The sequence below is a fragment of the Sesamum indicum genome, linkage group LG12 (genome assembly GCF_000512975.1).
Source record: "Sesamum indicum cultivar Zhongzhi No. 13 linkage group LG12, S_indicum_v1.0, whole genome shotgun sequence".
NCBI lineage: Eukaryota > Viridiplantae > Streptophyta > Magnoliopsida > Lamiales > Pedaliaceae > Sesamum > Sesamum indicum.
Window position 1 is genome coordinate 5,864,334 of NC_026156.1, and position 12,393 is coordinate 5,876,726.

At 39.1% G+C, this 12,393-nt stretch overlaps 4 protein-coding genes across 4 annotated transcripts in view; 1 reads left to right on the top strand and 3 right to left on the bottom strand.

Moving 5' to 3' along the window:
* LOC105175944 overlaps positions 1-1,220 on the top strand; it is a 3,999-nt gene extending 2,779 nt beyond the window's left edge. The window contains exon 3 of the mRNA XM_011098589.2: positions 8-1,220. Within this exon, the coding sequence (XP_011096891.2) occupies positions 8-1,000 (993 nt within the window). The 3' untranslated portion in view covers positions 1,001-1,220. The remainder of the gene's footprint in view (positions 1-7) is intronic.
* The window catches only part of LOC105175843 (LOB domain-containing protein 4-like), a gene marked incomplete in the record, with an annotated part of 2,679 nt that extends 195 nt beyond the window's left edge, over positions 1-2,484 (bottom strand). The window contains 2 exon segments of the mRNA XM_011098453.2: positions 1-1,972; positions 2,099-2,484. Of these exon segments, the coding sequence (XP_011096755.1) occupies positions 1,661-1,972; positions 2,099-2,275 (489 nt within the window).
* Positions 3,949-9,312, bottom strand: LOC105175946 (probable phospholipid-transporting ATPase 5). The gene is made up of 11 exons (XM_011098591.2): positions 8,524-9,312; positions 6,990-8,446; positions 6,788-6,898; positions 6,388-6,664; positions 6,189-6,277; positions 5,948-6,032; positions 5,607-5,816; positions 5,371-5,496; positions 5,190-5,288; positions 4,902-5,093; positions 3,949-4,825 (listed from the first exon to the last, which is right to left on the bottom strand). The coding sequence occupies exons 1-11, from the start codon at positions 8,932-8,934 to the stop codon at positions 4,115-4,117; spliced, it is 3,768 nt and encodes a 1,255-aa protein (XP_011096893.1). The 5' UTR covers positions 8,935-9,312; the 3' UTR covers positions 3,949-4,114.
* LOC105175844 (pectinesterase inhibitor) lies at positions 10,226-11,236 on the bottom strand. The gene has a single exon (XM_011098454.2). It carries the CDS (start codon positions 10,932-10,934, stop codon positions 10,353-10,355), a length of 582 nt encoding a protein of 193 aa, XP_011096756.1. The 5' UTR covers positions 10,935-11,236; the 3' UTR covers positions 10,226-10,352.

Consider the following 12,393-nt stretch of genomic DNA (forward strand, 5'->3'; position numbering starts at 1 on the left):
ATTACAGAATGAGAACAACCAGCGTTCTTTCCCAGTCCATGCATTTGGACTTGGTGTGGACCACGATTCTTCTACCATGCATGCTATATCCGACGCATCAGGAGGCACCTTTTCTTTTATTGAATCAGTTGATATGGTGCAAGATGCTTTTGCTAGGTGTATTGGAGGCCTCCTCAGTGTGGTGGCTCAGGAGCTTCGTCTCACCATGACATCAGCATCGCCTGGGGTGGAAATTGATTCCATTCCATCCGGGAGATATGCAAGTGAAATTTCCGACCAAGGATTCCAAGCTGTGATAAATGTTGGAGACTTGTATGCTGATGAGGAGAAAGAATTCCTTGTCCACCTGTCAATTCCTGAATGTGCAATTGCTGAGAGCGTAGGGACAGTGGGAAGAACATCACTTCTGAAGATTTCATGTTCTTATAGGGATACTGCATCAAAAGCTATGGTACAGTTGGAAGGTGAGCGGGTCGAGATCCGCCGTCCTAAAGTTGTGTCACGAACAGATGGGGTAGTCAGCCTTGAGGTTGATCGTCAAAGGAATCGTCTTTGGGTGGCTGAAGGTATTGCCAAGGCACAAGAGATGGCTGAATTGGGGAATCTGGAGGGTGCACAAGCTTTGCTGGCACAAAGGAGAACAACTCTCCTTACTTCTGCATCAGCCCAAGCTGGTGATGGTCTCTGCAGTTGGCTTGAAGCCGAGCTGATGGAAATTAGAGAGAGAATGGAAAACATGGCGATGTACGAGCATACAGGGCGAGCCTATGTGCTATCAGGGTTGAGCTCACATTCTTGGCAGAGGGCAACAACTAGGGGCTACTCTGGTAATGTGACAACCATCAGGAGGGAGGGTGGAAGCTCAAGCTATAGTGGGCCTGTTGCCTATGATACTCCATCAATGGTCAGCATGGTTTCAAAATCACAAAGTCTGAGTGCCAAATTTACGAGAGAGCAAGTTAGCCGACAAAACAAGAGCACCCCCTTGTCCAACGCATGAGGAAGACTATTCAGGTTTAGTTTTCATTTTTCAGGCAGTTCTCACACAACGGGACAAGGTTAGCCTGCTTGCGTGAGATTGGAAATTTATCCAGTATTTAGGATCTGAGTTTAGTGTTCTCTGCTTTTGCTGTTTACTTGCTTTTGTCGGTTTGATTCTTTGAGGTTAGAGCTTATTAATCATCTCTTCGACGCCAATAATAGATTGCCAATTGCGTATTTGTTTCTGTACCTGTACTCTATTTTTTGTCTCTGTATGCATATATCCGTGATTCTCTCTAATTTGATGGATACTGTGCAAAACCCTGATTTTGAAATCATCACTGGGTGTAAAAACCAAATCTCTAAGGATTCTTGAACCCCCTCAGTTTCGTCGTCGGTTGCATGAACCTCTGAGAAAAGCCCCATATAGCTGGTCCTACTTTGCTTGGGGATTACTAGAAGCAAAACAGTGGATTAATTTAAAGAAAGAAATTGTCAGGAAAAAGTAACGGTGGCAACAATGAAACCTAATCGTTCAACCTCACAAAATACTTTATAAGCAAGCATGCGAGGTTGTAAATTTGCATTCATGCTAAAACGCGTGAACACTACATATATATTATTATTTGCAGTTTGTAGTGGAAAGAAAGGAGGAGGTATAACTAGAGATTGTATATATCTAAGTACACGACCACAGAGATTCTCTGAAGCTGGATTGTTGTACTACCGTATCCATGTCAAAAGATGGTTTAAAGGTGTATGACGTGGGCGAGCCACTGCCACTGGGACTAGTGTTTTGGGGGGTGGATGCTGCTGCCCTCAGGTGTACAACCTCAGCCTGGGCTAGTGCCAATTGGGCCCTCAGCGCATCAATCTGTTGTTGCAGATATGAAATAGTACCGACACACCCGTAAACCGGGTCACGCATCCTAGCATTTGCTTCGTAAACCATGCTGCGTACTGCATCTCCTCTCTGATACTCTGGCAACTCCTGAAAAAGAAAGAAACAAAAAAGAATGATTAGAATACAACAGGGAATTAGCGCAAGGGTTTTGGAGAATAGATTTGAAAAAGGATAGATTTTCTTGTAAAATTGAGTTTGTATTAATAATTCTACCTGTAACATCTTGTTAACATTGCTAGCCCCAAACACCCTGTGCACACTGGCGAACTTGTGGGGCTCATCCGCCGGGAAGTAGGGAGAAAACATGCAGTCCTCTGTGCATCTCCGGCGCAAGAGTCTACAGGCAGCGCACGGGGAGGGGGCGCCTTGTTTTCTGCCAACTTCTTTCATCCTATTCCTGATGATATGTATCCTTTTTTCCCAAATCAAAACACTGGCTTTTATCGACAACTATTTAGGTATGTTAACTTGTATGGAAAATCATGGCTCCAATGAAGACAGATAAGTAGTAGTTAGTAGGCGTGGAAGGTTGGAGGAAGAAGTAAAATTAGGAGGACATTCAGAAGAATTTGGAAGTGGTAGTGGTAGTGTGAGAAAGACTAGCAGTAGTAGTATAAATAATGAGGGGTTGTTGATGTTATCTATGTGGTGGGTCCCCACACGATAGAATTCAACTTAAAACACATTGATTATTTTGCTTGTTGACAATAACACTTGTTTTCTCCTACTAAGACAGTTTGTTCCGGCTACGTAGTCGCAATTTCATATGGTCTACAGAATCAAAATTTGTATGAAGTGGTTGTTTTGTAGGTTATAAATGCAAAAATAGTGCTACATGGCCCATGTCAGGTCCATTCAGGTAATTTTAGTATTATTCCTTAATCATATCACAACTTAATAATCCAATTCTAATTATTCACATATGATCTTAACTATATATAAATACTGAGCAATGCAAAATTTAAATCTGAAAGCACATCCGTACAAGTGTTGGGTAATTCCAGCTTCGGGTTATAGATCCGATGCAGATGCAGATGCATGTATTGTGTATTGTAAAGCAAACAAACTTGAAAAGAAGCATCTTTTTCTTCATTGTGTGTTGCACGCAACGCAAGCACGCTTATACTCACACCCACACCCACACCCACACCCATCTTTTTAATTTATGTCTTGGAATGGGAGTTTTGACTTTTTTGCATTACGTGTCTTATTTCAAGAGGGCTCCAGGTTTTATGTGTACCAAAAGTGTTCAACAATTCTGTCTAAAACCTCTTTCATCAAAAACACTTGGGCTTACTTTTAAAAACTAGCCTAACTCACCCAACCACATCCCTCTTTCTCTTTCTTTGTTCAAGATTCTTCTTTTGTATTTCAATTCCATTCTTAATCTTTTCATTAAACAATCAAAAATAACAAATATTGTGAGGAAATTTTTAAAAGGGAGATTAGATAGTAGATGTAGTATACAATAAGAGTTATTATTTAAAGGAAGATGGTTATAATATAATGAATGAAGCTACACATGTGCGGCGGCGAAAGAAAATGGGGTAGTTTCTAAAATTGAGTGTGGCGCAATAAAGTAGTAAAGCCGGACATATTTCTTCATGTGTTATCTCATTCTTTTTGTCTTTCATTACATCTTTGACTTGGTGCAGATTCATATTGCGCCTTGTCTTTTTCTTCCTAGAAAAAAATTGAGAAAGTGGACAAGATTTCCAGACAAGGAGGCCCCCTCCCCGCCCCCTGCCTTGGATTCTTCCAAGCATTTCTAAAGTTGATCAAGATTACTCTTTCCTCAGCTGCCACTTGGAAAGACATTGTTCCCCACATATACAATAATCTACCTCCACTACTACATATATGAATTCTCCTCCTAGGTTGAAACAACCACAAAGATTTTGCAATGTCTGGACTCAGATTTTGCAATTCACATTGGTGAGAGATATATACTTGGGATTGATGCTAAATAATTCGTAAAAACTTAAGACAAAGTAAGGGTCTCGTCCCCTGTCTCCATCTTCAATTATTGAGATAAAGAGTCGACGATGAGCATTTAACACGTAAGCACGCATTTACGACAATTTATTTCCAAGATTTCAAATGGGAACCCCAAGAAATTACTAAGATTACATTAGTTTGGAAGAAAATTACCTACTTACAATTGATTGATATGAGCTTATAACAACAGAAACAGAAAGAATGAATGACATGCCTCAAATGAATACATAATTAGTGTGGTGTACTTGATTCTCTGCGCATCATAGTTTTATAGACAGGACTATTTGTGACAGACAAGTAAAAGGATTTCCTCTTCCTGTGCAGCTGCTCTTTGAGATGCCTAATTTTTGCATCAACTCTTGCCGAGTACCCCACTTGTGTAAGCTGCTTGGATTTCTCCTGTTCCCTCAACCACATCGGTGTGTCTCTAACATCCGTCCCTGAGTATTTCATTTCTTGGATTATATGATCGTCCATTGGGAAAAACGAACGTCGGATGACAATGTGCGTGAAATATGGAAGAAGTGAACCGACAAGAACGAGCAACGTAGCGATCCAGTATAAGGGTGCAGGTCCAATCTGTTCTGTGAAGATGTCGAAGACGTTTTTCGAGTACGTTGGAGGGAGGATGTTGTATGAGTAGAGAAACAAGTACCAGCATAGAATGCTTCCCCAGATCAAGAAATGGCTGATCCATGTGAAGTGGGAGATCATGAGTGCAATCTGGCAGTTTACTGTCCAGATTATGCATGTGTATGTTATGGTGCCGATGTGTTCAATGTCTGCTAAGTTTCCCTCTTTGTCAAATGCAGAAGGGAAGAGAACATAGATGTTTATTGCGAAGACAGCTATAGAAGCCAAGATTCCATTAAGAATCCAACCGATGATTCTCTTCCAGCTGAAGCAAATGTTTCTTTGACCTTCTTGGTAAAGGGCAGGAAACTGCAGAAAACAAACATCAGATGAAGCAAGAAACGGAAGAAAAATATCGATGTTGTCAGTTGTGTGTTGTGTTCACCTTTAAACAAACATCTGAGGAAACATCCTGCTCAAGGACACCGAGAGATATAACTGGCAAAGATGTCAAGAGTACATTGAACATGACCATGTACCAGTCATCATACAAGTCCTGTCCTGAGAAACCAGTGAAAATGTTGTAGTAGAAGAGTGTGAGGCCAAATGCAATGTTCTTGTACACGAAATACAGAATCTGCAGCAAGACAAGAGAAAAGGTTATAGAATGTACATTTAATACCAGATGAAATAAAAGTTATTTTTATGAGATTTCAGAGAAAGAAGCTGTCACCATTTTGGAAATCCTCTTGTAACACCAATGGCCATGAACTATCAGTAATCTCTCCAAGAAACGAAATTGAGGCAACGAGAAGTCGCTTGCCATTACTGCCTGAAATTTTATCATTCTAAAATTTCAAAACTTTCTTCCAATTGATTCCATTTGCAGAGGGAAAGATAGATTGACACGTTACCTGCATCCCTTCCATGCCACTGATTCCAACTCCAATATCAGCTTCCTGGATCATGCCAACATCATTAGCCCCATCGCCTATTGCCAACACTGTCTTGCCAGAATGCTTTTTAACCGTTCGTGTAATCTAAAAAAGTTTCAAAGTATTCAAATAATGTGTTAGCGAAAAGGGACTGATGGGAGGTATAAACTAATTGATTCATTTCAAATACAAACATCGATGAATCTTTGTCCTACCAAAGCTTTCTGTTTGGGAGACACGCGGCAGCATATGACAACATCACATCTCATAGCCACAGACAAGAACTGGTTGCTCACATCGTAGCTCAAACTTACTTCAAGAGCTTTTCCATCTACCACCAAAGCAAAAGGATCACCCTCTCTGTCTTCTTCAGTGATCAATTGGTTATAACTTTGTAACTGGCACAGAATCTCTTCTTTGACATCCTGAAAAACTAAAAACCAAGAATACTTGATCCCGATTCAACAATCTTCTTCCTACCTCATTCTTTTAAGTTAAAAGAATTTCTAAAATGCACAAGTATGTTCTGATTTTAAAGTGTAAAACTCATCTTCACCTTCATTAGCTGGTTACTAGGACTTTCTTTCCTCAAGCACAAATGAAGTTGCTTCATATCATGCCGGAGTAAACTGCAAGCAAATCTGTAACAGCAAGTGCGAGATATACAGACAGATTAGCTATTTAGCAGGTTGTCTAATATGGGTGGGAAAAAGCAAAGATAAGGCACTGAGAGATATTTAATGATTGTGCTTTGAAAGTCACAAGTTGCGAGAAAACTGAAAGAAACAAGTTCTCACCCTATATTTACTGCTGTTTCCTTCTTATCACCAGTTAGCAGCCAGATCTTCAACCCTGCTTGTGCAAGTTTATCGATGCATTCAGGAACCTGGGATCATTAAGGGGAAAAAGACTGACTATATTCATACCGAGAATTTATATCTGGAGAAGGCTTGAGTGTAATAACAGGACTTAGATGCAAAGAATTTGTTGATTTACCCCCTTCTGCAACTTATCTTCAACTGCCACAGCACCTAGTAAAAGCAATTCCTTCTCAATCATTTCAGAGGCATTCTCGAGTAATTCTTCTCTTTCTGGACCCATAGTGGCCTTTGCTTTTCTGAACACTGAACTCCAGTTTTCATATTCAGGCAACCCAACCTTTTTATATGCAAACACCATAGTACGCAATCCATCTTCAGCATACATGGAAAGGTGCATAACTGTCGCCTGCTGATATGTCCTACCGTTATCTGCTAGCCTATCAAAAATAACACTTCAAGAAAAAAACAAAAGAATCGTGAGAAAATCTAATCAGATGATGGCTGCTTCAATTATGCATTCTTAACACAAGTGAATTCTCAAGCAGTGATCTGAATAAGTAAAAAACGAATCATACTCATCAGCTCCTTTGCATAAAAGGAAGATCTCTCCATCTTCATTGCTTACGATTACTGACATTCTCTTTCTGGAGCTGTTGAATTCCAGTAGATTCAAAAGCTTGTATTCTCTGTATGTTACGTCGATGATTTGGTTAGGAAATTCAAGAAGCTCAAGAAAACAGAAGGAGAAAGATTGAACAAGTAACAGACAGGTTTTACCTCTTCACCTCCAATCCAGAAGAAGGATCAAGCTCCTGAAGAACCATTGTGGACTGAGTTCTTTGGCAAAACTTGAATCCAAATTCTTGGGCAGCAATCAGAAATGCAACCTCTTCAGGAGATTCAGCCTCATACATTATTTTGTTGCCTCTATTTTCTTCGACAGGAATTCCTGTATGGCACAGAGCCATGACTCTGAAGAACATGATCATATCAGATACATTGGACCTGTAAATCCACATTTTGTCCATGAGCCTATTATCCCTGAAGTTGAAACCCTTGACAGCCGTTTCTTTCTGTGAACTTGAAATTCTTGAATTTCCTGTCTTTGTGTCCTCTGAGCCCTGATGGAAACCCAATACATCCTTCTCTGTGCTACCATCAGCTGTTGAAAGGTCAAACATCTCGATGCTTCGCCCTGTGGAATCAGATCCATCCAAGCTGTACCTATATCTCTCCACATTAATGTTCATTCTTCGAGAAGCTGCAAGGTCAACTTCAGTCACTTCACCACCATAAGAAATCCCTTCAATAGAACACTTTCTGAATTCCATCTGATTGCAGGTTAAGGTCCCTGTTTTATCTGATAAAATCATTTCCACCTGCCCAAGTTCCTCGTTTAAGTTGGACGTTCTAGCTTCAACTGTCTTCCCTGTCGTTTCATCATACATGGCAAGATCCTTGTTGATCAGCATAGCTTGTAGAACTTTGACCAATTCAATGGAGACATATAGAGATATTGGGATCAAGTAGCCATACAACACAAGGGCCCTCACAAATTGCAAAAGACCTGAGGACATGGGATCTTCAGGATCGAACAAATTATCAGTATCATCATGCAACTGAAGGTACCACATCTTGGAATTCCCAGACTTTGTATATAACGCAGAGCCAACAGCTGAGATTAAAGAAATCAAAACCATCATACCAAAGAGCAGATAAATCACATGATCCATCTTTCTCTCCACTCTGCTGCGTTTAGATGGAGATCTTGTGGAATTTCGGATTGCTTTCGTATCCGGTCCGCTGAAGATCACAACACCATAAACAAATTCCGTGTTTCGAAGTTTAGAGTCTCTTAGGAGAAGTTGTGATGGGCTCAGGGGATAGGATTCTTTCTCTAAGTCCAAATTGCCCACAAAAGTGTAAAGGCTTGGATTTGGATCCTCACAGCGGACTGTGGCTTTGAATTTGCAGAATGCTGCATCCTCATCCAGATCAAGTGTGGTTTCTAAGCTTCTTTTAGCTTTTAGATTGGTCTCCCCATCAAGATTCATGGTCTCAACATAGCAAAGACCATCCGCATAGCTAGAAGACAAGAGAAGAAGATCACCTGGAAAGTACTCGTTCTTGCTAACTTTGACAATGTCTCCCACCAACAGAGACTCCCAAGATTTGTGCACAAATAAACCGTTTCCTACGTGAACCTTCACCCTCCGAGAGTTCACATTTCTGTCCTGCAACATGTTGGTTTTTCAGCATGAGAAGCAGTTCTGATAAAATGCTGAAATTGTTGAAAAGATACGAAATCTACCTGTAAAAATCTATGCCAATCTTCAATGGCCTCTTTAAGCATGCTAAGCCCCACAACAAACACGAGAGGAGCTATCACGCTTACTGGATTAAAAGCTGCCAGTGGAGTAACAGACAGAATAGCTGCTAAGAGAAAATACAAATTTGCAACCCTGCGAAACTGCTCGAAAAGGGCTCTTGGCAGAAAGGTAATAAGATTGTACTTCGTTGTGGAAACATAATTGTTCGGATACTTATTTGGTTTGCTCTTGTGAAGCTGAGATTCATTACAGAAAACCACACGAGAAAATCCCGGTTGCCCAAGAAGACGCTCAGTAGGCGCAGATTCATCAGTAGTCGGCCGCAAGCATGAGAATGTATACAGTTTGCTCCATTTCAGTTTCTGCTTTCTTCTCCCTGTTGGCCCCGACATCTTTGATACTCTCAAACTCTCTGTTCCTCTTCGATTTCCATCAGCAGTACAACATGAATAGCTGGATGAATTCTGTTAATAAAACTAGGATTCTTGAGTATATATCCATAAACATGGACATCAGTGAATCTTCCTATGATTCTACCGTAAGCTGTCACTCTACTAAAAAATGTCGAAAATTTCTATGATGTTTACGACAGGGAAAACCACAAAGCACAGATATAAAATCCCCGGCCTAAATCAGGAAGCCCATTGATTTGTCATTTGTGTTTGTAGTATTTCCTCATTCTTGGTCTGTTCACATTCTCTCTTTTTTTTTTTTATTCATTCGAAAGAGAAACTTCTAAAGTCAGAAAACCCGAGATTTCTTGGATCAATCAGGATTCAGGCAGGCCTTGCATAAACAAAACAATGCACCAAACCCAATTGTCATCACTCTCCACAAGGCATTGACATATCCGAAATCAACAATTTTATATTACTGATCTTGAGATTTAAATAATGAGCCTACATGTGATATAACACCATCCTCCTTAATTCTGCTTTTGACCACCCAAATTCACATGTCCAAGTTCATGTCCCACCTTGTAATCCATGCATAAAAATGGCCACAATTTATGGTAACGTCATCCCTGACCAAAGTTGAAACTGCCCATGATAATAATTTCAAATTCCTCTAGATTTGCAAACGGAATCATTCTTTTCGATCCGCAAGCCAGTATTCTAGTCCGTACAATTCTTTACCGGAAACAAATAACAGAGGCGGTCCATTGAAGGGATTGCCTTCGGCTCCACGAATAAGAATAATTTGTAATTGCCGGCAAATTTCGTGGTGTTAATTACGAGGTTATGTTGTCCAAGAAACTAAGTTAAATAAAAATATGGAAGCGGCAAGAATCAGTCTTGAATTAAATGCACAACGTTGTATCATATATTGAAGTGGAAAGGAACAGTTTGGACTTTGAATGCTTGAAAGAAGATCAAGATTAGGGTTCATCAAATTCAATTCTGTAACATAATTTTAATTGGAGGATGTTGATTTTTACAAGGCAGCCCATTATGTGTGGACGTGTTGGAATCTTGTTAATATCCCCAATCAATAGGTCATTGCCCGCTCTCTACTACCACAACGTAAGAGTTTATGTTTATTAAAATCTTGAAATTATCACATCAATAAATAAATAATAATGTGTCGTGGATTAGATTTTAGTATTCTATGTAATAAATTTTATATTTCAATTTTGAGAAATAGTATAGTATTTAAATAAATTCAGATACTCGATCACACAAAATAGGCTCTCTGAGAAATTATTTCAAATTATACTTGTATTAATAGTTTGTACAATAATTTTTGCACTTGAAGCCTGTAGATTAGATAGATCTCTTGAGAGAAGGACACTCCCAATATTGAATTGCTTTCAGTGACGAGCATTTTCTTGGAGACGATCATCTTCCCTCAGCAAACGGTCAGTGGCAACCTTAACAATGTCCACGTAAACTCCGAATTCCTTATTCCTGTTCTTGATATGGGCCGGGTCGAATGAATCCTTGTCAAATTCATGCCTGCAGCTCTTCAATTCTTCCAGAGTGTCATCCACCTGAACCGGGATATTCTGATAATCATTGGAATCCAAGTTTCTCTTTGCCAGATCGAGGTTGCGGTTGGCGTCGTTATAATTCTTGGAGCAGGATATATACTTCTCCTTCAACTTATCGTCTCTGGAATCCTGGAAAAGCTGGTTAAGTTTGTCGTGGATTTCTTGGGCTTTTGCCACTGCTAGGTCGATGACGGCGCCCGCCACGCTCCTGCTATCCGTCACGTCGAAGCTGCTGAGCTGGGGTTTGATGATCTTCCAGCACTGTTTTGGCTTCCGGGTATTGGAGCAGAGATCCCTCAGGTCTGTTTCCGTTTCTGATTTTTGTGGGCGACCCAATGAAGAGGGAACGGAAATCAGCATAAGAAGAGCAATGGAGAGGATTTTGTGGGAAGAATAAGCCATCGTTTGTTATACTAATGTTAGATGAAGGTGCTTCTCTTGCAATGGAGTATTTCCCCAACTGGGCGTGTTAATTTATATAGTGGTAAGTGTCATTACTCTTGATAGTTAATGCTTGGGCGTGTTTTAGTTTCAGTTTCTCAAGTCATTAATAAGTATACCAGTTGTGTTTTAATCTACCTCATCTGCGTTTTCCTTTAGGTGTAATAATGGGTGCCCAAATTTTGCTTTTGTCACACAATCTATCATATCTTGTTAATCCAGTAATTGTGTAATATTGTTTTGGTTTACAAGGGTATTCTTTTATACGGAATTCTTCCATTTTGGAAGTCCTGGACTATAATTTTCTAACACTACTACATTTAATATAATATTAATTAATTACAGTTCATTTTATGGTTATAAATGAATAATAATACTAGTAGATAGTCATTGATAATGTTTGTCGTCATGATTTTTACGAGTATCGCTAAAATATTTATTATGCTCAATTAGTAAATTTTTACATTGATTTTATTTAATCGTAATTAATAATAGTCATTTGCTATGAGTTTTAGCCCATGACTATTGAAATGTTGGAAATTTAATTTTTTTTCCCTAATGGGATAATATCAAAACAAGAAACTTTTGGATTATAAAGAGGAGAAATAATCAACGTTTTAAAACATTTTGATGTAAATAGCTAGGCTTTTTATTTGATTTCTAGGAGTTGAATGGATCAGGATTTTCGTAGGTAAGCATCATTTTTGCATCTCAAAACTCATTTGTATTATTTCATTATTAATAATATTTTTACGATTTATATATGTTTTTTTGGTAAATATAATTTTCATAAATAGAAAAAAATATAGTACAACAATCATGAATCATGTAGTGTTTACCTCGACAGGTCAAGGAATATGCCACAATTTATAAAGTGTATGTGTACTAACAGAGTTAGTTAAGGTAATGCTAAGTATACGCTGTCTAACATCTTTTCACGATTAATGTTACCAGCAAATCTTTTTGCATGGTTATTGTATTTAAACTGAATACTACTAACTAATATTATGTAAATAAAGCAGCACGCCCTGCCCCAGAAATAGCATTTTCTGTAAACTGAAAGTTTCTAATAGTCAAGAAGGGAAATAAAGAACAAACTAAAGTTTCTTCATATGAAGGGACTTTTTTATTATATGATTGAATGGATCAGGGCTTCTCAAGTAATCCAAGCGATTCGCTAGTTCTTCTTTACATTATCCGATGTAATCTCGACTACACTGATGAGAAATTCCAACTCCTGATTTTTCTTCTTTATATGTGCACGATCGCCAGTTGCTCCACCTAACACTTTCTTGCACTGTTTGATTTCTTCGGAGGCATCTTTCACTTGAACAGGTATGTTTTTGTCAGCACCTGAGTGCAGGTAATTTTTAATGACTCTAAGATCACGAATAACATCATAGTAATTGCTGGAGCACAA

Bases quoted from the DNA above. Each gene is read 5' to 3' on its own strand.
- LOC105175844 (XM_011098454.2), bottom strand. From the start codon at position 10,934: ATGGCTTATTCTTCCCACAAAATCCTCTCCATTGCTCTTCTTATGCTG.
- LOC105175946 (XM_011098591.2), bottom strand. From the start codon at position 8,934: ATGTCGGGGCCAACAGGGAGAAGAAAGCAGAAACTGAAATGGAGCAAA. The intron at 8,447-8,523 runs GTAGATTTCGTA...AACATGTTGCAG, and splicing joins ATTGGCATAGATTTTTACAG to GACAGAAATGTGAACTCTCG. The intron at 6,278-6,387 runs GTAAATCAACAA...TAATGATCCCAG, and splicing joins AAGATAAGTTGCAGAAGGGG to GTTCCTGAATGCATCGATAA.